General features: G+C 43.2%; 2 protein-coding genes across 7 annotated transcripts in view; one reads left to right on the forward strand and one right to left on the reverse strand.

Annotated features, from left to right (window-relative positions):
- Positions 1-1,860: 1,860 nt before the first annotated feature.
- On the reverse strand, positions 1,861-14,405 carry ZSCAN29 (zinc finger and SCAN domain containing 29). Of its 3 annotated transcripts, none has more exons than XM_054452180.2 (5): positions 12,941-14,374; positions 12,262-12,466; positions 9,770-10,468; positions 7,595-8,062; positions 1,861-5,620 (listed from the first exon to the last, which is right to left on the reverse strand). In XM_054452180.2, exons 1-5 carry the CDS (start codon positions 13,256-13,258, stop codon positions 4,752-4,754), a joined length of 2,559 nt encoding a protein of 852 aa, XP_054308155.1. In that variant the 5' UTR covers positions 13,259-14,374; the 3' UTR covers positions 1,861-4,751. The 3 variants fall into 3 exon arrangements, with proteins under 3 accessions (XP_054308155.1, XP_054308157.1, XP_054308158.1); XM_054452182.2 differs by having other exon boundaries at positions 9,770-10,434; positions 12,941-13,072; XM_054452183.2 differs by lacking the exon at positions 12,262-12,466 and having other exon boundaries at positions 12,941-14,405.
- TUBGCP4 (tubulin gamma complex component 4) overlaps positions 13,834-23,436 on the forward strand; it is a 35,683-nt gene continuing 26,080 nt past the window's right edge. For 2 of the 4 annotated variants that reach the window (XM_054452186.2, XM_054452187.2), the window contains exons 1-5: positions 14,635-14,765; positions 19,433-19,561; positions 19,871-19,993; positions 20,382-20,435; positions 21,228-21,284. In XM_054452186.2, coding sequence (XP_054308161.1) covers positions 14,688-14,765; positions 19,433-19,561; positions 19,871-19,993; positions 20,382-20,435; positions 21,228-21,284 — 441 coding nt within the window. In that variant the 5' untranslated portion in view covers positions 14,635-14,687. Of the gene's footprint in view, positions 14,766-19,432; positions 19,562-19,870; positions 19,994-20,381; positions 20,436-21,227; positions 21,285-23,436 lie in introns of all 4 variants that reach the window. The other 2 variants (XM_054452184.2, XM_054452185.2) reach the window with 2 other exon arrangements.

Below are 23,436 nucleotides of genomic sequence, written 5' to 3' on the forward strand. Positions count from 1 at the left end.
CACCATGGTTTCAGAGAATTCTGCATAACATTTTATATGTCAAGATTTTGAGACATGCATGTCATTACATAGCTATTTGAGTATATAGGAGTAAAGTCTTCGTTTTGGATTTTGAAGTGAATAATGGGGAAAGAACTGATTTATCTTTACAATCTTACCTCATCTTCCCTTTCTTACCTGGTCACCATAAAAATAGTGCTATACAGGCTGGGTGCGGTGGCTCACGCCTGTAATCCCAGCACTTTGGGAGGCTGAGGCGGGCGGATCACAAGGTCAGGAGATCGAGGCCATCCTGCCCAACACGGTGAAACCCCGTCTCTACTAAAAATACAAAAAAGTAGCCGGGCGTGGTGGTGGGTGCCTGTAGTCCCAGCTACTCGGGAGGCTGAGGCAGGAGAATGGCGTGAACCCGGGAAGCGGAGCTTGTAGTGAACTGAGATCGTGCCACTGCACTCCAGCCTGGGCGACAGAGCGAGACTCTGTCTCAAAAAAAAAAAAAAAAAAGTAGTGTAAAATAGTGCTATACTACATTGACAAGACTCAGAGTCTACACTCAGATTACAATAAATGAGAAATGGCAAAAACATATGTTACATTCTATGCATTGGCCATAGAGAACAAACTTAATAAAAGGAAAAGTGATAGTATGGGGAAAAAGAAAAGTAATGGCACTAAGGAAACAACTGATGTGAACAGGATTATCCAGCTTCTGCTGATACACATTTTTTGCTTCCTTTGCTGCACGTGCCACCCCATCTCTCTCACAAAGGCTTTACTGATGTTAAGAAATTAGAGGTGCAGAGATGCTGTTGCTTCCCCAACAGTGGGCTTGGTTTCTTTTTCAGCATGTTTGAAGATATTTTTTGCTGCTTCCATCCTGAGGAATGGCAGGTTGGGCAGCATGTACTGCACATTCTTTTCATCTGGAGTTCAGAGGGTTGGTTCTGGGTTTTTTTTGTTTGTTTGGTTTTTTTTGAGACGGAGTCTTGCTCTGTTTGTTGCCCAGGCTAGAGTGCCGTGGCATGATCTCGGCTCACTGCAGACTCCGCCTCCTGGGTTCAAGCGATTCTCCTGCCTCAGCCTCCTGAGTAGCAGGGATTACAGGTGCCTGCCACTGTGCCTGGCTAATTTTTGTACTTTTTAGAAGAGATGAGGTTTCACCATCTTGGCCAGGCTGGTCTTGAACTCCTGACCTCATGATCCACCCGCCTTGGCCTCCCAAAGTGCTGGGATTACAGGCATAAGCCACTGCACCCAGCCGGTTCTGGGTCTTTTAAAGTAGCTGAGTTGGTCACTGTGGCTCATGCCTGTAATCCCAGCACTTTGGAGGGCTGAGGCAGGAGGATCACTTGAAGCCGGGAGTTCAAGACCAGCCTGGACAACATAGAGAGACCCCTCATCAATACAAAACTTTAAAAAATTAGCTGAGTGTGGTGGCTCATGCCTGTAGTCCCATCTATTGGGGAGGCTGGGGATCACTTGAGCCCAGGAATTTGAAGCTGCAGTGACCTATGATGGCACCACTGCACTCCAGCCTGGGCAACAGAGTGAGATCCTATCTCTAAAAAACAAATAAAAACTTAAAAAATAAGGCTCTGCATGCCAGTTATCTTGGGTCCTAATTTATTGTGGATATGGATAGAGGTACAAAGGAAGGATTTGCATTCTAATTTCCCTTTTACCACAATCTGACTTATTCCTCTTTCTAGAATATAAAGATTCAGATAAGCATACTTCTAGTAAACCCACACAAGGAGTTAAAAAAAAGAAAGATTGGTCTTTTCCTACCCTCCACAACTTGATCGTAATTTGTGTATATATATACACACACACATAAACACTTGAAGAAACACCAGGCACTTTATAGACATAATTTTTATTAATATGGTATCCCTGAGAAACAGATTAGGTGTAAACATTATTTTGCTTTACAGAAAGGGAAATGGAGGCAGGTTAACTTACAAGACATCTGGAACCAGAGTATCTGTTGATATCCCAACCAATGCTTTTCCCACGAGACTATACATAGATATACTAAAGACAGTAATTTTTTTTTTTTTTTTTGACATTACAGCACACTTCCTAAATCATCTCAGATCCTGAGGCACTACTTCAGACTGGTGTTTCTTGTAGCTTCCTGTCTGCTTAGGCAACATAACAGAAGTACCATCTTCCCTTAATTCCTAATAAATATTATTTTGTACCAAGATTCAACAGCAGAATCCTAATTAATCTCTAACACAACAAGCTATGAATTATAGAATGCTATATCTTCCTACTGCTCCCCCTGATCTTATTCTAGCCATAGAATTCTAATTGAATGTGAAACGGCTACTTATCCCAGTCCTTGGCCATCTGGCCATGTTTATCTTTCTTCTCACCTGCTCATCAAAATATCTTCATCAGATATTATGATTTCTGACCTTTATCTCCCATAGGAGCTAGTCCCCTAAAACTGCTTATTCTTTCAGTGCCAGTCAGCTGTTTCCTTATCGGTAGTTATAGCACAGTATCTGATTTACTATAGATGATGGTTCTACCACCTCATGGTCTGCTCCTAACACCCATGTTTCAGCTAAGGTGATTCTCTCTGCCTGCTGCACAGCCCATATCATACTATTCCTCAAGTTCTCATACTACTCCAAGCTTTATCTGGCCTTCCTTACAGTCTATCCTTTGCCCTTTGTTCCATCTACACAAAACACCTTGCTCCCCTATTTTCCCGTTCCTCAACCCACCCAGCACTCAATTTTGCAACTAGTTATGGGAAGTTCTTCCTATCATAATTTAACCAGTAACCTTCCCTCCTTTGAACACTTCCTGCTTCATGAAGCCTTCCTGAATAAAGAGAAAAAATATCTCCCAGATTTTTGTTACAGCAAACTAATGCATTGGACCACAACATTTATGCATAGTGTTGCTACCTAGCTTTCTAGATTTCTCTAAAACTGCTGCAACTATGCATGTGCACTTGGTTGTCCATGTCAGTGTCATCTGCTTTAGATTGTAAGGACAAGGAGAGGACTTGTTGATCTTGTGCTATACAGGGCTCATCATACTATGAGCATATGGGCAGTTAATACTATTGTATTATAAAGATGAGTAATTATATTTGCATTTAAAGAACTGCTTTTAATTGTATTCAGCTGAATGTGTATGTCTAGATTGGCAGCTCCACTGGCCAAAGATAATCCATCTTCCCTGCCATTAGGGTAAAGGGCCTGTTCGCACACAGTAGTCCATTTTCCTAATACGTGGGAATGTGGCAGTGGCTTCTGCTTATTGCAGGTAAGTGCCCATGAGGGCATAACACTATACTAGGTGTGTGGAATATGGACGAGTCCCTGTTTGCAGCTTTAACTGCTCTACCTGTCACCACATGCAGCTGCCTTGCTCTGTGGAACTTCTGGACCACAAGGGACAGATGAAATTCAGATGAGACTGGGCAGAAAGAAAACCAACCTAAATCCTGTAAATGTATTATTCTATTCCAACCCTTCTTCTAGGACTCAGAAGAAACTAAGAAATCCAGGGTTCACACTTCAGTATAAGGTTTTCATTGTTTCTGCATAAGAACACCTGTTCTTGACAAGATGATTCATAGGGCAGAACCAAGATGGACATTAAACTCTCCTTCTTTAAGGTAAATGAAGAGGGTGCCTGACAAATATGTCATTTTGAGCACAGGTTTAAGTGAGCAGGAAGAGTCATTCATTTTAGCATTTCCATTATTGTATAAAGAATAGCTAAGCCGGGTGCATTGGCTCACACCTGTAATCCCAGCACTTTGGGAGACCTAGGCAGGCAGATCACAAGGTCAGTTCAAAACCAGCCTGGCCAACATGGTGAAACCCCATCTCTACTAAAAATACAAAATTTAGCCGGGTGTGGTGGCAGGTGGCTGTAATCCCAGCTACTCAGGAGGCTGAGGCAGGAAAATTGTTTGAACCCAGAAGGCAGAGATTGCAGTGAGCTGAGATCATGCCACTGTACTCCAGCCTGGGCGACAGAGTGAGACTCCATCTCGAAAAAAAAAAGCCCAGCGCAGTGGCTCATGCCTGTAATCCCAGCACTTTGGGAGGCCGAGACAGGCAGATCACCTGAGGTCAGGAGTTTGAGACCAGCCTGCCCAACATGGAGAAACCCCGTCTCTACTAAAAATACAAAATTAGCTGGGCATGGTGGCGCATGCTTGTAATTCCAGCCACTTGGGAGGCTGAGGTAGGAGAATCACTTGAACCCAGGAAGCAGAGGTTGCAGTGAGCTGAGATCGTGCCATTGCACTCCAGCCTGGGCAACAAGAGCAAAACTCCATCTCCAAAAAAAAAAGAGCTAGACTCATCTAATGGGCAAAGTCTCATAACTTCTTCTTGAAATGTAATGGGTTTTTCCTGTCAAAATGCAGCTGAATGACAGAATGAGTAAAGAAGGATGCTTATCAAATTCATAGGATCTATTACCATGTCCTCTCTGCTTATATTAAGGGAACACCATAGACACTGAGAGGTAAAAGATGTTATCCATCAGTTCAGATGCAGGCAAGGAGAGGGACTGAAATCTTCCTTTCATTCTTTAGACTGCCTTGGGGATTTGACTCTAGATCAGGAAAAACAAGGAACAAACAGTGGCATAAATCCTAAAGTGAATTTCCTAAGCTAACTGGACATAGAATAGTAGATGGATCTCACTATTGGAAGACTTTCTAAACAATACATTTATTGAGCCTCTTTCCTTTATATATCCTCAGGGGCTTACTTAGGAGCTGACTGTGACAGAAGCTTTTCCCGTGCATGGATTTCTCGGTGCTTATTAAGGGCAGAGCTTTTACTGAAGCACTTGCCACAGTCATGACACCCATAGGGTTTCTCTCCTGTGTGGGTTCTATGATGTGCACGTAAGTCAGAACTCTTACTGAAACTCTTTCCACAGTCAGGACACACATGGGGTCTCTCTCCTGTGTGTATCCTCCGATGTGCACTAAAATGAGAACTGTTATTGAAGCTTTTTCCACACTCTTCACATTGATAGGGCTTTTCTCCTGTGTGGGTTCTCTGGTGAATGATAAGGCTTGAGCTCTGATTGAAGCATTTCCCACACTCACCACATTGATAAGGTTTCTCTCCTGTGTGGATTCTCCTATGGGTGATGAAATTTGAACTGTCACGGAAACTTTTTCCACAGTCAAGACATTTATAAGGTTTCTCTCCAGTGTGGATTCTCCGGTGTCTAATGAGTCGTGCACTCCGACTGAAGCTTTTCCCACAATCAGCACATTTATATGGATTTTCCACCTGGTGGGATACCTGATGCATGAGAAGGGAATTTGGACCAAAGCTTTTGCTGTATTTGAGATATTTATAGGGTCTCTCTCCCAAGCAAGGTCTCTGTTGACTTAGGACTTCACTTAAGCTCTTCTCTGGGAGTGTCAGTTTTCCTCTTTTCTCCCCTGAGGTCTTTGCCCACTGTCTTCCTGATCTACACTCACTCTCATTGCCTTTACCCTGATGAAGATACCGGGGAATTTTCCTTTCAGATCTTGCAAGTAATGTCCTATGCAGTTGTACTTCCTCAGAAATATCCCGTTTTGAATTATCTTCATTCTCAAATCCAGCTTCAAAACCTGATGTAAAACAGAATTTTAGAAGTTATCTATTTTCTTAATCATATGTGTCACAGGAATGTAAAACTTGGGAAAAACAAGCATTACACCACATGATTAAAGATAAAATTTAGGGAGCCCTAGATCTCAAATAACTACCATTATCTTATTAAAATCCCAATGTTTTACTTCTCTACTTGTTAACCTATCATGTGCTTCTTATCTACATAGGGCCTGAATAATATATATTTTAACTCCTCTTGGTCACCTAGGATCTTTGGAAAATCCTCTCAGTACAGCATGGAAAACCACCAGGTTTTAGGTAAAATAATTTCCATGTTTCTACAGGAAAGACACTTTCTAATACGTATTTTTGCCACATCTCGGGTCTGTCATAGTATTCTTATTCATGTTCTTCACCAGTAACTAAAAGGTTTAGAAGGACATGCTCAGGAAAACATTTTTGGAAACTTTTATATCCAGAGGCGCTTCATGAGTCCCCTTCCCCTCACATTCCAATATACATTGGAAGTAAAAACAGGATAGAAAAATATGTAGTCTTTAAAAGAACCAAAAGGCCTTAAGAACCAAATGCCTGGCTTTTTTGGGCCTAGGCTATGCAAATTTGCATTTATTCAGATATTTCAGGTAAACTCTGAATCCCATATTCCCTAGACTAAATCTGGGAGTAAAAGCATGTTGAGTATCAGCCCATGTTTGTACCTCCTGAGACAGTATTTCTACCCAGAAGCCTAGTCTTATGAGATATTTCATGAAATATTCACTAGATTAAATAAATCTTAGAATGTTAAATATGTGAATATGTATTGTGAGCCTCCAAGAGGGGTATTTACCATCTTCCCAAACCTATAAGTTATTTTTTAGTAGAATATATTAATACCCCATGGAATTGATATTCCAGGGAACACCATTAAAGAATGCTGATCTTAAAGACTTATGAAAATGAAAACTATTATTTATTAAATGGCTACTATGTGCCAGGCACTGTGCACAGTACCTCATTTACATCAACCCCATGAGGTAGGTCTTAATATATAAGCAAACTTGGGGGTTAAGTTACTTTTTTTTTCACTCGTTGCCCAGGCAGGAGTGCAATGGCACAATCTCAGCTCACTGCAACCTCTGCCTCCCAGGTTCAAGCGATTCTCCTGCCTCAGCCTCCCGAGTAGCTGGGATTACAGGCACACGCTACCACACTTGGCTAATTTTTTGTATTTTTAATAGAGATGGGGTTTCACCGTGTTGGTCAGGCTGTTCTCCAACTCCTGACCTCAGGTGATCCGCCCGTCTCGGCCTCCCAAAATGCTGGGATTACAGGCATGTGCCACCATGCCCAGCCTTAAGTAACTTTCTCTAAGTCACTTAACTAGTAAACAACAGAGCCCAGATTCACATACGTACACATATATGACTCTAAAATCAGAACTCTTCTCACAAGGAGGGAAGCCCTTGTGAAGTATTTTTTTCTTATCTAGCAGCTAAGATTCAAAGGGTCAGTTCTCTCAGGAACCTCAGATTCGTAAAAGTGAACAACAGTTATCAGGTTTTCATAAATGTGAATAAAGCAGACATACAGCTGGTATATGAGCTGAAACTAGAAGAAAACATATAAAAGAGAATGAACTTTTAAATCAACTTCATCCTACTGTGGGTACATGACATGCTACTTGAGAAATGTGAGCTTTCAGATTCCCTGCTTAGTAAACTGGTTGGAAACCTAGTGGTTCATGAATAAATCACAGCAGATTCACAATGTGCAGCTATCTCAGATTGATGCTCTAGTGTGGGGAGGCAAGTCACATAAATAATTTATATCCCCTCAGTGAGCTGCTTTAATAGACAAGAAATATGGGTGGTCACAAGAAGAATCCATGAAAGCTGGGCGTAGAGGCCAGTTCTCAATCAGATGATATTTTTCCTAAGTCCCATTATCTTCCCTTTGTTATTTATACCATAATACTGAAAGAATCTTACCACGGGGGCTTTGGAATAACACTGGAGCACGGGCTATGACAGCCCCTGGGGGTATCTCAGTATCCTCTTCATCATCATCAGAATCTTCCTCTGTGGCCTCGTCTGCCTCCTCGACTTGCTTCTGAGCTTCAGCCTCACTGGTCCCCTGGAAGGGGCAAGAAGCAGTCTCTTCCTGGCCATCGTTGGGTGGGGCAGCAACCCGGACACTCACCAAAGCATCCATCTCTTCAAAGAAGGGACAGGTCTCTGGTGCCTGGCCATTCTTAACTTTCCGATAGCTGGTTTGCAGGCTTTTAAACTTGGTCCGACACTGCTCCGGGGTCCTAAGAAAGCCATATTCCCATAACCTCTCAGCCACTGCTCCATACAGCTGGCTGTTGCGGTGACAGTTCCGGAGGGCTTCATAAAACTGGGTCTCACTAAGAATTGCAAGGTAAGTCTTGGTCTCTTCATAGCCCCAGTGTACACCTGCCACCAGAAGAGAAATTTCAGCACCACTTAATCCAGAGCTTTAGAGCCTGAATTCCTCAGTCCTATCATCTGCATCATGAGAATTCACCTAAGCTCAGGCTCCTAGATGAAAAAGTAAAAATACTTCATGTTTCCAAAATCCACAAACTCAGTATAGAATGTTTTGCTTCTTTATATCCTTTAGCAATTTCACAGAGACCTTTATTTACAAATTCTGTTTAGCCATATAAAAAAGAAGCTGGCCAGGCACAGTGGCTTATGCCTGTAATCCCTGTGGATCACTTGGGGCCAGGAGTTTGAGACCAGCCTGGACAACATGGTGAAAGCCCGTCTCTACTAAAAACACAGAAAAATTAGCCAGGCGTGGTGGTGTGCACCTATAGTCCCAGCTACTTGGGAGGCTGAGGCATGAGAATCGAGAATCGCTTGAACTGGGGAGGTGGAGGTTGCAGTGAGATGAGATCACACCACTGCACTCCAGCCTGGACAACAAAGCGACTCTGTCTCAAAAAAAAAAAAAAAAACGTGAAAGAACAAAGATAATGAAAATAACATTTAGCACATGTGTCACGTTTAATTAACCTACATATATTTGTGTCTGCAACAAAAAAGGAATAAGAGAATGAAGAAAACAAGAAGAAAAATAAAGAGAAATGAAAAAGCAGAAGACACAAAGACCAGAAAGCTAGAACAGAACTAAAATAAGATCATGCATGTCACAAAAAATAGAAGGAAAAGACCACTGCTCACAAAGGATCTGCAACTTTAGCAATGTAGTCCTCCTGCTTTGCCCCATTTTACACTTGAGGAAATGGAAGCTTAGAATGGTTAGATAACTGCTCAAGGTCGCCCAGTTGATTAGTGGTCATCAGGATTAGAATCTAAGCCTCTTGAGTCATACCTTGGTGCTCTTTCCATAACAGCATAGTTGTACCAATTACATTAATGGTAGTAAATGATACTTTAAAAAGGATTCCATAGGCAAGAATATTTAAATAGAGTGTTAAACAAGCTTTCTCACTGTAGGACTTCTCAATCCTGTTAAGATGCCAATGTATACTATGAACCTCAGAGGAAACTTTGATGTTTCCCAGCTCAGTGTGGTGGCTCACACCTGTAGTCCTAACTACTCAGAAGACTGAGGTGGGAGGACTGCTTGAACCCAGTGAGATCAGCCTGGGCAACACAGCAAGACCCTGTCTCTGTTTTAAATATATTTTAAAATTTTTAAAGAAAAAAATGTTTCCCCAACTTTGGACAATTCTTCACTGTACTATTCTAAGTAAAAACGAATATAATAAACTGACTTTGAGCTTTGGGGAAGTAAAAGATAAAATATGTAAAACATCAAGTTCATATGACATACTCAATCAACACTGGTTCTACTTAAAGATAATATTGTGCCACATTTTTCTCAGTGAGCCTGCAATGATTTTAAAATCAGAGAAAAAAATAGTTTAGTAAAGAAATGGAAGGAATGATACTCCTTCTCAGGGCTGAATTTTCTGAGTGTATTTCTTTTAAAAATCTAAATTATTCCCAATTATCTCACTGATTTTCCCATAAAAGAGAATGAAATACACACAAAGAATTGAGTTCCCTAAGTGGCAAAGCTGGCATGTGACATTAAGCCTTCTGACCCCACATGCAGTCTCTTCGTTCCCCAAGTCTAATTCCAAAACTCCAAGAAGAAAAGCTTCTTACCACCTGGGCTTCTGAACAGAACAGGTGCAGTTGAGTTGGGGTCCTGGGGGGTCGCCTCTAGATCCATGTCATCACTGTCAGACTCCTGAGCCACAGCCTCTTCTGCTCCCTCCTCATGCTGCCAGCCCCTCTGCCCTGGCTCCTCAGTCTCAGCATCGCTGCCTACCAGGCCAGAGTGAGAAGCTGCTGCTTCCAGGCCATTATTGGGCAGAGCAATGACCTGAGCACTCATCAGGGCTTCCATCTCTTCAAAGAAGGGGCAGGTCTCAGGTGGGTGGCCGCTCTTGACTTTCCGATAGCTCTTCTGGAGACCTTTGAACTTGGTCCGACACTGTTCCAGGGTCCGGAGGAAGCCATATTCCCTGAGCCGCTCAGCCACAGCCCCATACACTTGGCTGTTCCTATGACAGTTTCTGAGAGCCTCATAAAACTCAGTCTGGCTGAGAATTGCGAGGAGCGTTCTGGTCTCTTCATAGCCCCAGTGCACACCTGCCACCTTCTCATCTTCAAAGCTCCAGTGATCCTGTTCCACCCAGCTTCTTCTATCTTTCTTGGATGGTAACAGATCAGCATGCACTCGTCTGTCTCCTGTGTGGCTGCCACTTGGAAGTTCTTTCTCCTTGGAGCCCAGCAGATCTGGGATCCATGGCTCTCCTTGCTCCAACCTGGAGACCACACTGGATTTAGGAAATGGAAATCCTGCTTGCAGGGAAACAAACAAAAGTTGTCACAGTTTGGACTGATTATCACAAAAATCTTGAAATTCAGTCATACCTTTTTCATCCAAGAGGATTATAAACAAAGTGTCTAGGGAAATGTTTTCAGAAAGTTCAGTGGGCTGAAAAAGGTGGGGAAAATACAGGAAACCCTAAAGGATGAGAAATGTTTTATTTTCCAGAGCAGGGTGACAAGAGAGGAAAGGATTCTGTTGTGTGTTCAGAGCAGATAATTCTATTCCAAGCTCTCCTATTTGTAGGCAGGTCCTAGTACTGCTGGGAATAATTGTTCTTCACTTGGGGCTACAGAATTAAACATGGCATGATTTCAAGGGGGAAGCGAGAGAAGACTGTCTTTACCTTATCCATTTCCTTCAGTCAGTCACCAAGTTCTAAAGATGTTTACCTTAGTAGTCTTTCCTCTCTATTCCCACTGCCACCATCCAAGTCCAGACTACTTATCCTCTCACACCCAGATAATTGCAGCAGTCACTGTTCTACCTAACCGCAGGCTCTTGCTTGCTTCCTCAGTGCACATGCTACCCTGGTGAACCTTAACCTTAGTGCCTACCATACCCATTCCTGTCAGACTCTTCCCTCCAGAACACAGCACACTGTTGTTCACCACTCTGTGCCTTTACTTTTAATTCCTCCTATCCAATTTCAGCCCATCTTTCAAGAGGCTGTATTTGCCAGTGCCCTCAAGAAGCCTTACCGACAGCCCTCCCTCATCTCGCACTCTGACAAACCCATACGGTACTCACACAATTGGGCAAGTCATTGTCTGGCACTGTTTCAGTACAGTTCATATTCGGCACATACTTAAGAGTTAGCTATAGTGTTCTCAATCATGTTTTTAAGTTCTTTGAGGACAGGCACATTTTCTTATTGCAGAGTACCCTGCAAGGTGTTGAGCACCTTGACAGGTGTCCAGAAACTGATGAACTCTGCAAGTCTGTGTGTGAGATTCAGGGATTTCATCTGGGTGACTAAACAGACCATTACCAAACTGGCTGAGAAGGCCATTGTCTTGGATGATAAGATCAGAATTCAAAACAACCTCAACAAATTTTAAGTGAAATGGTAACAGGAAAAAAGCATACAACATGGAGATCAATAGACTACAAAGAAGAAAAACAAGTTCTAGAAAAATCAAGTACAAGAATAATCAACTAAGTATAAAGGTATTGGGGAAAGCTATCAGAGTCCTGGAAGTTACCAGGTGAACAAAAAAATATAACAGGTTGGGCTATACTGATACAAGACATTGCAAGATTCTGAAGTAAAATTCTTACTTAGCTTCTAACAGACTTTCAGGAAAATAATAAACATAATTTAGTTCCCCACAATTAACATGATATTTGGAGAACTTAAAGGTTCCAATAGAGAGCAACAGAAACTTAGGTTTAAAGAATGGATCTTCTGGGGGAAAGCTTAAGGTAACAAATATAGTTTAATTTGAAGATGGAAAACAACCAAAAGGAAGATGTGCCTTCAAGTATAGAAAAGAATTTTTATCTAGAAAATAATGACCTACTATCATCATTACCAAAAGGAAATAAAATAATTCCAAGTTCTGATAAAAACCAGGGAGCCATTCTCTGGTGGACTTATCAAGAGGTAATATAAGAATACCAGAGGGCTAAACTACATGTCAACAACCACATATTCTGCAATTTCCACTTACTCCTGAAATCGCTTTCCCACTCACTATTCCCAACCCTACTTCCCAACTTGAAATGGCAGTCTATCTTCCCATATGAATCTACTCCTCACCGCTCCTTTGAAAAGGTTTGAGCTTCTCCTTTGGGTTCATCTGCTCCTGTGGTCCCAGGTCTGGGCTTCTTGCCCTCTCTTTCTTGGGTACACCCCTGGGCTGGGGTTCCACTGACTCCTGCCGAACACTTAATAACTCTTGTGATGATTTCGGGGGTGTCATCTTCTCCAAGCGCACTTCCTGCCCCTTCACAGAGACTGTGACCTAGAAACAACCCCCGTTAATTGTCACTGCAAGATCATAATGAGGGGCATTCCCAGAGGAGATTATTTAATACCCTAAAAGAGATCATCTTTCAGGGCCATGGCCAGGGTTGTAGGGGTGAGGGAGGTTAACGTGAACAAGGGTCTTATTCCATTGCCATTAGCTTAAAGCAGTTGAAACTCCAGAAGGAAACGATCAAAATAGTAAACCCACCTTCAGGCTGAAAAAAAAAAATCCCCTTTCTTCCCTATTAAGAAACTATAAAACTAGGAAAAACTCATTATGACAGGGTAGGTGAAGGTACACCCAGGAAGCATCTCCAGACAAGCACTATCTGAAAAAGTTACCTATACCAGACCAGAAGTATAAGCCTCACCAAGGGAGACTGTGTCCCTCTTTAAGCCTGTCTATATCTTAATTTAGCCCTCCACCCAATATCACACTTTTGAATTTGAATTCCCCCTCCCTTCTCACCGAAGATCCAGGTCTTCCAGGCTCTCTTTCTAAATCTTCCACGAGAGTCACTGCCTCCTCTCCATTTTCTGGACATTGTTCCTGTACCCAATTCTGGATCTCCCCAGGTAAGACGGTCAGGAACTGCTCTAGCACCAACAGTTCTACAATCTGCTCCTTGGTGCGCACCTCCGGCCTTAGCCACCGACAGCAAAGTTCCCAGAGTTGGCTGAAAGCCTCCCGCGGCCCAGCCACCTCCTGGTAATGGAATCTCCTGAAACGCTGTCGGAAGGTTTCAGAGTTAGTGCCATTCTCTCTTAGAGCGGATTTGGCCATCATTAACAGCAGAAAGCAGCTTCCCTTCGCTTAAGAGTCTGGGTTCCAGGGCTTACATCTGTCTTCCCATGTCCTTGGAGAATCCCCTGCAGATGGCTGTAAGAGGAGTTTCTTCCTAGGGCAGAGAAAGATGGCACTATCGGAAGGAATACATTCATATGTCTAAAGTCTTGCCAGAGCTGGCCTGCGTTCCCATGTGCTCCGAGTGGCCTTCTGAGGTAGCACAATCTTCAGTAAATAGATTTTGCAAAAGCTGCTTTTCTGATTGACTTCCAGGGCAGCCCCAGGAAGCAGCAGAGAATAAAAGTACTGTCTGCCCCTCTCCCACCTCCTCTAAATCCGATCCCATTTAACTTCCCTGGCCAATGTTGCACAGTGAGTCCGAACCATATAGAAGAGCTGGAGTTCGAGAGGATCTAAAGACAAGTCACCATCCTGCTTGAAGGCAACAAAAAGCCTCTGTCCAGCTGGTCGCAGCTGATCTCCCCCAGTATCTGCGCAGTCCTTCCCGAGGCCTTCTGCGTCCGCCCCGCCCCTTCGGGCTGCACAACTCCCAAAGCCTACCCCAGGCAAAAATCACGTCCAGAATCTCGGGTCTTTGTTTTCCCCGCGTAGTAGTAGCCGCTCAGCAAGGATTAGGGAGCTACCTGTCGGAAAACCTCGCGCAAGGAGAGAAGCTGGTTTTGGCTCCAAAGCGAGGACCGAGGGGGCTTGGGGAGAGTCACATTGCGCTGGAGAGACGGAGTCCGAGGGGCAGTAGTAACGAGCTTCCTGAGGACTGGCTCGGGTGTCGGCCAGAGGCTCCAGGTGCTGCTGGTTCGCGGACGCAGAGCTCTCAGCTCAAGGAGCGGCGGCTGCGGGATTCTGGCCTCTTTTGTCTCCGCTCCCTGCGGCCGGGTAACCCGGAGCTGTCGTGCAGTCCCTCCAGAGGCCTCTGACCCGGCTAAGGAGCCCTGAGGGCGCCCTCCAGCCCACCCCTGGGAGAGTCTACCTCTCGAGCTGCCCCTCAACCCCCTCGCATCCTTGCCTCCGGGCCAGCCTCACCCACTCGGGATCCGACCCCGGCCCCGGCTCTGGCCCCGGCTCTCCAGCCTCCCAAGTACAGCTCCCAAACCGGAAGTCCGAGCGGCCGGCTCGGGGCACCGAGGGCGCATGCGCGAGGGCAGCGACCGCGACTCAGTCTCCGCGGAGCCCGGGCGGGAGTAGCGGGTGGACCCCGTGGAGCCGCCGAACTTCCGGGACTCCCCCGCGACCCCTTCCCAGCTTCCCGTCCGCTCCGCCGCAGCGATTGTCTCGGTGGGTTGATTCGGCACAAACCGCCCGACCCAGGGGCCGGCGCGCGTGTGGAAGGGGAAGCACTCCCCTCGTGGTCGCCTGGAGGTGCGCTGGAGGAGGGGGTGTCATAACCAGGGACTCGAGGTCCGCCGTGGGAATGATCCACGAACTACTCTTGGCTCTGAGCGGGTACCCTGGGTCCATTTTCACCTGGAATAAGCGGAGTGGCCTGCAGGTACTGTCCGGCGCAGAGCGCGGGAACCAGGGAGGGCAGGAGCGGGGACCTGAGCCAGCGCCTAGGGGAGTAGGCTGAGGGACCTAGCGGGCACGGCTTCCAGGGCTGAGGGCGTGTCCCTGGACAGGTGACTGGAGGGCAGCCCCTTAGGATCAAGGCTGATGCGACACCTAGAGAGGCCGGGCCTAGGCTAGAAAACGGAGGGCAGACCTCGAAGAGCCCCACCTGTGGCGGGGCGAGGAAAGGGCCTGAGGTCCAGGTGTCTGACAGTTGCTGGGGAATGATATAGAAGTGTGGGAGGCACTTTCTCCTATTTATTTTCACACGTGCATTGTTTGAGTTTTGAAGTACTGGGCCAAATACACAGCTCCCAAACACATGGTAAGCGCTCAGTAAAATTTGTTGAATGAAATAAATGAAATCGAGAGCGTGTGGTGTTTCCCTCATTACTCCTTTACCCGAAAATTTCTGCACTAGGTAAAGCACTTGGTAGGGGGCCTTTGTGTAACCAAGAATGTATGATGTTCCGTATGCATTATCTTATTTAATCCTCACAACCACCTATATCCATTTTACAGATTAAGCTAGGTTTAGAATAGTTAAATAACTATCGGGGTCACATAGCTAGTAATTAACAGAGCTTAGTTTTGAAGCCAGGTCTGTCTGGCTTCAGTATTTGAACTACTCTTACCTGCTTCTGCTTCCAGTAATGTTATCTAATGCTCTCAATAATTTAGTCCACTTAGGTATTGTTTCTACCAGTTAACAAATGAGCAAACTGAAGCTCAGAAAACTTTATGCTGGCCAGTCCTGGTAGTGGCAAGATTGAAATCTAGATCCGTCTGATCACCAAGACATGCCTATTCTTAGGAGAACTGGCAATATAGACTGTGGAAGAGCAGAAAAAGTACATTCTTAGTTTGTAAAACCTATAAATCAAACAGTTTCCTTTCGTTATTATTTATGAATGTGTATTTGGAATTTGGGAGTTTAGGTGATTTTTGAAAAAAATAGGGGAAGATTTGTGTGGTGGAGTTTGAATTGTTATCTTTCACCTGTAGGTCTTTGAAGACTAATTCGATGTTTCACTTTTCTCCATAGAACTTAGTACAATGCCAGGCATATAGGAGGACAGTATTCAGGAAGTATGTGGGTGCCTGATGGTCCAAAATAAAAAGAGATAACACAGTACAGGAAAGATAGCTAGGGAGGGGGTGGGGGAGACAGCCACAAGTAATTCATCTTTTCACTTCCTTTCTTTCTTATGAAAAATTATCAATCAGGTATTTCTACCTTTTCATCCTTAAGGTCTCAGCTTTAAAGTCACTTTGTCAGAAAAACTTTTTCTGAGCACATCTTTAAGCATCCTCCCCTGATGCCAATTATTCTCCATCAACTTGTTTATTTCCCTTGTAGGATTTGTCACAATTCATAATGTATTGTTGTTACCTGTTTTTAGCCTTTCTCCCGCATAGATTGCCCCTGGGAGCGAAGACCAGTGGTCTTCATTCATCTACCCAGAGCACCTAGCACAGTTTCTGCCACATAGCAGGTGTTTAGGTATTGATGGAAGAAAAGAAGACAAAGACGGCAAATATTACATACTTTTTGCAGAGCAGTGTCTTTTACATTTGAGTAAAGGGAAAAGTTGTCATGAGTGCCAAGTGTTAATGAAAATTATTTTATTATATTGAATATGTATATACATAAGCTAGGTATAAACTCAAGCATAATGCTCCTAAACAACTATAAAATCAAATATTTTTATAAATTAAAAGTAAACAAAACTACCAAATCAATAAGTTCAAATGACCATTATTCTAATGCAGGATTTCTCAGCCTGTTCCTATAACAGTGTTATATAGAATGGTATCAGTAACTTCAAGATATTATTTGCTGTTTCAGAATAATTAGATATTGAACTTTTCGAAAACTCTGCCAACAAGAAACGCTCAAATGCCAATTTTAATAGTAGTATCACTTGATAACTGGTAGAGCTGTCTTGTTAATAATATAAAATTGCTTATGTGTATTGAGCACTGGCTATGTGGTTGGGATGTGTGCTTTACACATGTATTAACTTATTTAATCCTCACAATTATTTTCTTCAGTTTATATGTATGAAAACAGGCACAGACAGGTGTAGTAACTTGCCTAAGCTTTCAAGCAAGTAAGAGGCAACTCAGGATTCAAACTCAGGCAGTCAGGCTCCAGAGACCAGGTTCTTTTTTTTTTTTTTTTTTTTTGAGATGGAGTCTCGCTCTGTCGCCCAGGCTGGAGTGCAATGGTGCAATCTCGGCTCACTGGAAGCTCCACCTCCTGGGTTCACGCCATTCTCCTGCCTCAGCCTCCCGAGCAGCTGGGACTATAGGTGCCTGCCGCCACACCCGGCTAATTTTTTTGTATTTTTTTTTTTAGTAAAGATGGTGTTTCACCGTGTTAGCCAGGATGGTCTCGATCTCCTGACCTCGTGATCCGCCCACCTCGGCCTCCCAAAGTGCTGGGATTACAGGCGTGAGCCACTGCGCCCGGCAAGAGACCAGGTTCTTAAGCACCGTATTGTGTAACCTCTTAAGTTACTAACTTGAAGATGTGATTAGCATTGTGTCATTAAAATCTACATTAATTGGATTCCTAATCAATTTTCTATGGACTCGGTAACAGAAAAATTCTTCTTCACTTATTTGTTACCTCATTTACTGTCACATAAAGATGGCATCCACATATAATCCATATTATATATCTGTCCATATAATATGCTAAGTTCCTTTGGAGCAGTAATTGTATCTGATTTTGTTCACTCTTTTATCTCAAAGTATTAGCACAGTACCTGGGATATAGTAATGGAAATGTAAAATGGTACAGCCATTGTGGAAAATGGTATGGCAGTTCTTCAAAAAATTAAATAAAGGCCAGGCACAGCGGCTCACACTTGTGATCTCAGCACTTTGGATGGGTGAGGCTGGAGGATCAGTTAACACCAGGAGTTTGAGGCTAGCCTGCGCAACAGAGCAAGACTCCGTCTCTACAAAAAAATTTTTTTTAATTAGCTGGGCATGGTGACACATGCCTGTAGTCCTAGCTACGCTGGAGGCTGAGGTGGGAGAATTGGTTGAACCTAGGGGTTCAAGGTTACAGTGAGCTATGAACCCACCACTGTATTCCAGTCTGGGTGACAGAGTGAAACCTTGTCTCTAAAAAAAAAATTAAATATAAAATTCCCATACAATCTAGCGGTTCCACTTCAGGGTATATCCCAAAAGAAGTGAAAGGGACCCAATAGGTATTTGTACACCCGTGTTCACCAAGCATTATTCACAATAGCTGAGAGGTGGAAGCAAGTGTCAACGCAGGGACGAATAGGTAATTGAGATGTGGTATATACATACAAGGGAATATTGTTCAGGCTTAAAAAGGAAGGAAATTCTGGCACATGCTACAACATGGATGAGGTGAAATAAGGCAGTCACAAAAGGACAAATAATGATTCCACTTTTTTTGAGACGGAGTCTCACTCTGTTGCCCAGGCTGGAGTGCAGTGGCACAATCTCGGCTCGCTGCAACCTCTGCCTCCCGGGTTTAAGCAATTCTCATGCCTCAGCCTCCCAAGTAGCTGGCATTACAGGCGCCCACCACCACGCCTGGCTAATTTTCGTATTTTTAGTAGAGACAGGGTTTCACCATGTTGGCCAGGCTGGTCTTGAACTCCTGACCTCAGGTGATCCACCTGCCTCGGCCTCCTGAAATGCTGGGATTACAGGCGTGAGTGATTGTACCCGACCTGAGTGATTCCACTTATATGAGGTAGCTAGAGTAGTCAAAGTCAGAGGCAGTACAGTGGTGTTTGGCAGGGGCTGAATACGGAGTTTCATTTGGGGCAAACAAAAAAGTTCTGGAGATGGATGGTGGTGCTGGTTGCACAACAGTGTGAATGTTCTTCATACCACTGAACTATATACTTAAAATAGCTAAAATGATAGATTTTGTTATATGTATTTTACCACAGTATTTTTAAAAAGTTGGTTGAAGGAATATATTTTCCCACTACTTTTTTCCACCTGAACTGCTGTGAAACCTTTGTATATAGCATATTAGGCTATCATTTGGCTTTCATTTAAATTAAAAATACAAATGTAAATATGGACACTAAATATATATGGCTAGTTATAAGGTGCATTTACAGATAATAGGTATGCTTAATTTTAGATTTTTACTGGAATGAAAACTTCTATAGGGAATTTGTAAATCCTAAGAATATGTCTGAGAAACCCACCGAGTCTGCAGACCCCCATTTGAGCAATATTGCTAAAGAGACTTTGTTGCAACCAGGTCAAAACCCCCATATCCTTATAGACCATCCCTAGAAGATTGCTTAAGAAGCAGGTAATAGCGGCTGCTTCTGGGGTGCTTGACTTATTTTTAATGTACACCATTTTGTATTGTTTAAATTATTTAGCATGTGTTAGCTATTTTAAGAAGCAAATAATTGGGTCAGGGATAGGGAACCCCTTTGAAGTGCTTTGGAAATACATTGTTATCCAGAACTTAACACCTTAAGTGGCCATCTTGAGAAAGAAAACGATAAATGTGTAGTATGAAGCGTTTGAAGCGCCTGAAAGTTGGGGCAGTGACTGGCGGTGTTTTCGTCAGTGTTCCTCTTCCTGCAGGTATCGCAGGACTTCCCTTTCCTCCACCCCAGTGAGACCAGTGTCCTGAATCGACTCTGCCGGCTCGGCACAGACTATATTCGCTTCACTGAGTTCATTGAACAGTACACGGGCCATGTGCAACAACAGGTGAGTCCTGTTCTCTGTGGGTGTACACCTCTAGAGGGCAGGAGCTATGTCAAGCTTTCACCTCTAGAGGGCAGGAGCTATGTCAAGCTTTCACCTCTAGAGGGCAGGAGCTATGTCAAGCTTTCAGTGAATTTATCGGTAATTCATGTGAAATAAGTTATGGATTTCTCATCACTAGAAATATTCAAGTGAAGACAAGGCCTCTAATTGGTTTATTTATATAACTTTTAAAAGAAACAAGCCTGATAATGTCTTTCTAAGGTTTCAGGGCCTGAGCTGAGAAGTTGGCTTCTGTTTGTTTGATTTCAGGATCACCATCCATCTCAACAGGGCCAAGGTGGGTTACATGGAATCTACCTGAGGGCCTTCTGCACAGGGCTGGATTCTGTTTTGCAGCCTTATCGCCAAGCACTGCTTGATTTGGAACAAGAGGTAAGAAGGAGGAGATATAGGAAACACCTCTGGGACAGTAGATTAGGGCGTGTTCTTGAATCTGAAATGCCCTTTGATAAGATCAGGTAGTTAAGAGTGAGCAGGTGCCTGCATGGCTGGAAGGTACAGTGTTCTCTCAATGATTGCCCAACCTGTGATCAGAGTGGCATACAGATCATGGCAAAGACTCTTTAGTGAGTTTATAAGACCCCTAGCTTGGTTTCTTTATGGCCTGAAAATCAAGATTAATAACCTGATTAAATTATCAGTTCTGGATAGCCTAAAATTAACACTTAAGCCCATCATGAGATTCTCTTCTCATTTTCATAGATGAAATAGATTTGAGATATTTTGTGTGGAGCTCTAATCACAAAGTTTTTTATTGCAGTTCCTGGGTGATCCCCATCTCTCCATATCACATGTCAACTACTCCCTAGACCAGGTATGCTGCCCAAATAACCAAATGCCTTGCAATCTGTTGATAGTGTTAGAATAATCTAATTTATGATACTATTTTTGAGAACTTTTTTTCTTCTGGATTCAGAGCCTAACATTTTATATTTTGTGCATTTTGTATGCTTTACTAGATCAAAACTGTTTAAAGATTTCCAAATATAGTTAAAACTTAATGTCTGATATTAACGCTAATGTTACTGCTCTATATGGACATCACTATTAACAAGTATGCCAGCCTCAGAAATAGACACTGCTTCCCGACTGGGCATGGTGGTACACACCTCTAATCCCAGCACTTTGGGAGGCCGAGGCGATTGGATCACTTGAGATCAGGAGTTGGAGACCAGCCTGGCCCAAATGGTGAAACCCTGTCTCTACTAAACATACAAAAATTAGTCGGTTGTGGTGGCGTGCACCTGTAGTCCCAGCTACTCGGGAGGCTAATGCATGAGAATCTCCTGAATCCAGGGGTGGAGGTTGCAGTGAGCTGGGATCCTACCACACTATACTCCAGCCTGGGTGACAGAGTGAGACCCTGTCTCAAAAAAAAAAAAAAAAAAAAAAGAAGAAAAAAAAGAAACTGCCTCTCTCTGCCATCCTCTTCCTATCTGCAGCGAACCTCCACATCAAATTGCCTTAGGATACTGGATCTTGACTGTTCTGTGGTATTGCCATTTTATCTTAAGTTGAACTATTTAGAAACAAAAGCATTTCCCGAGTTGATTTTTTTTCCCTTACATTTGATTACATACCCTTCTAATTATTCTCTACTTTGCAGTTCCAGCTTCTTTTTCCCTCTGTGATGGTTGTAGTAGAACAAATTAAAAGTCAAAAGGTGAGAGCTTTCCTTATTCCTTTTGCTTTGCTAAGCACTGAGGGAATATTACTAATTAATTTTGCTTTACATTATTTTTCGAAGACCCTAGTTTTTAGTAGTTTTTATTTATTCATTCATTTAACAATATCTGCTTGGTTATCATGTTAAGTGTCAGGAATGCAAAAGTATGACCCTGTCTTTAAACACCTCCTGGTCCAGAAGGTAGAGGAAATGTTCATAGATGTGCCCAAGAATGTTGTTGGGGTAAGAAAAAAAGTGCTGTGGATGTTTGCAGGTGAGAGGAACCTGCAGTAAGGGTTTAGAACTGTTGGGTGTGATGCAGAAAGTTAATTCTTAGGAGGAAGGTAATAGATTTATGGTTAGTGTGCTGGCAGTTTTCTGAGAATTTTGAGATCAGTGAGTGAAAGCCAGATGTTTAATAAATATGCCTATTCTTATCACAAGTTTTTATCAGGTGTATTGAGAAGTTAGGAGAATGTCTTTCTGGGCAGAGTTAATAATTCTGAGGAATAAATGCTTTGAGATTTCATATTAGAAGAATCTGCTGTCCTATTGAATTGGTCCACAATTGGACCAAGTGGACAAATGGATTAAACATCTTTAGCTCAAGTTGTCATTTTTTTTAAGCTCTTTATTTGTGCCTTAGCTTATTAGGGGTGTTCATTTTCATTAATATAACTAGTAAACCAGTTAATCTGCCACATTGCTGCATCATTTTTAACTGTGTAAGTGTAGAAACAAGTGCTCTGCTATGTTTGTGCTGTGCCAGCAAAGCCAGTGGTGGGTGCTCATTGGCCCTTCAAAGCTGATTGTCCTCATCAAATAACAGCATCCAGCTTTCACTGTCACTTGCTGTGTACTAGGCACTGTGCTAAGTGCTTTAAATACATTATCACACACAATCCACTAAAGGGCTAAGTTGATTAAGGGGTGTGCCCAGCGTCACACAGATAGTAGTAAATGGGTTTATATCCCAGCTCTATCTGGCTCCAAAGAGTGTGCTCTTAACCACTAGATTAAACTTTCTCCCAAAATAAAAGGAGACATTCTAGGCAAATAGAGTTAACGAGGACAGTATTAGGGAGCCAGGCCTAGCTGCACGTCTCAGTTGGCCTTCAACTTCCGCTGGCTGTAGGAAGGAGAGTGGAAAATAGGGGGATTGCAGATGGCTGAATCTTCTTTCCTGCCAGGATGGTGGTAGAGAAACTAGTGTACCAAGGCTCTTTAGAGTTTTTAAAAATCAGGCGGTCAAGATTCTAGGTTTGGGTTGAGAATGGAGATTGATTGCAAACAGGCACAAAGGCGCTTTTTGGAGTAGTGGAAATGTTATAAAACTGGATTGTGGTAATGGTTGCCCAGTGTTTGAAATTTACTAAAAATTGTTTATTAGTATGCTTAAAATGGGTGAATTTCATTGTAAATTATACCTCAAAGTGGTAAAAATAAAAGTCTGGGGACCGGGCATGGTGGCTCACGCCTGTAATCCCAGTACTTTGGGAGGCCAAGGCAGGCGTACCACGAGGTCAGGAGATCGAGACCATCCTGGCTAACACAGTGAAACCCTGTGTCTACTAAAAATACAAAAAAAATTAGCCAGGCATGGTAGCGGGCACCTGTAGTCGCACTACTCGGGAGGCTGAGGGAGGAGAATGGTGTGAACCCGGGAGGCAGAGCTTGCAGTGAGCCAAGATTGCCCCACTGCACTCCAGCCTGGGCGACAGAGCAAGACTCCATCTCAAAAAAAAAAAAAAAAAAAAAGTCTGAAGAACATAGAGGCAGAGGATTTTTGAAAAAGTATATACCTTAGAAGTAGACTGAATTGGGCCTTAACTTGAAATAAAAAGCTTTCCTTGGCTTTGGTGTTCCAACTCTAAATGATTCTGGTTGCTTTAAGTGCAGTGGTTCTCACACTTTACTGTGCATTAGAATCACCTGGAGGGCTTGTGGAAACACTGAGTGCTGGGTTCTAACCAAGAGTTTGCATGTCTGATGAGTCTCCAGGTCATGCTGCTGATGGGAGAGAGGTCCCTCTTTGAGAACCACTATGTGTAAATCTTAGGAGAAAGTTTATCCCCAGTCTCTCCTAGATTGTGCCCTCTTGGTTGAATATGGAATAAGAATGTGTCTCGCATGAACTCTTAGAATGGAA

This window comes from Pongo pygmaeus, chromosome 16 (assembly GCF_028885625.2).
Source record: "Pongo pygmaeus isolate AG05252 chromosome 16, NHGRI_mPonPyg2-v2.0_pri, whole genome shotgun sequence".
NCBI lineage: Eukaryota > Metazoa > Chordata > Mammalia > Primates > Hominidae > Pongo > Pongo pygmaeus.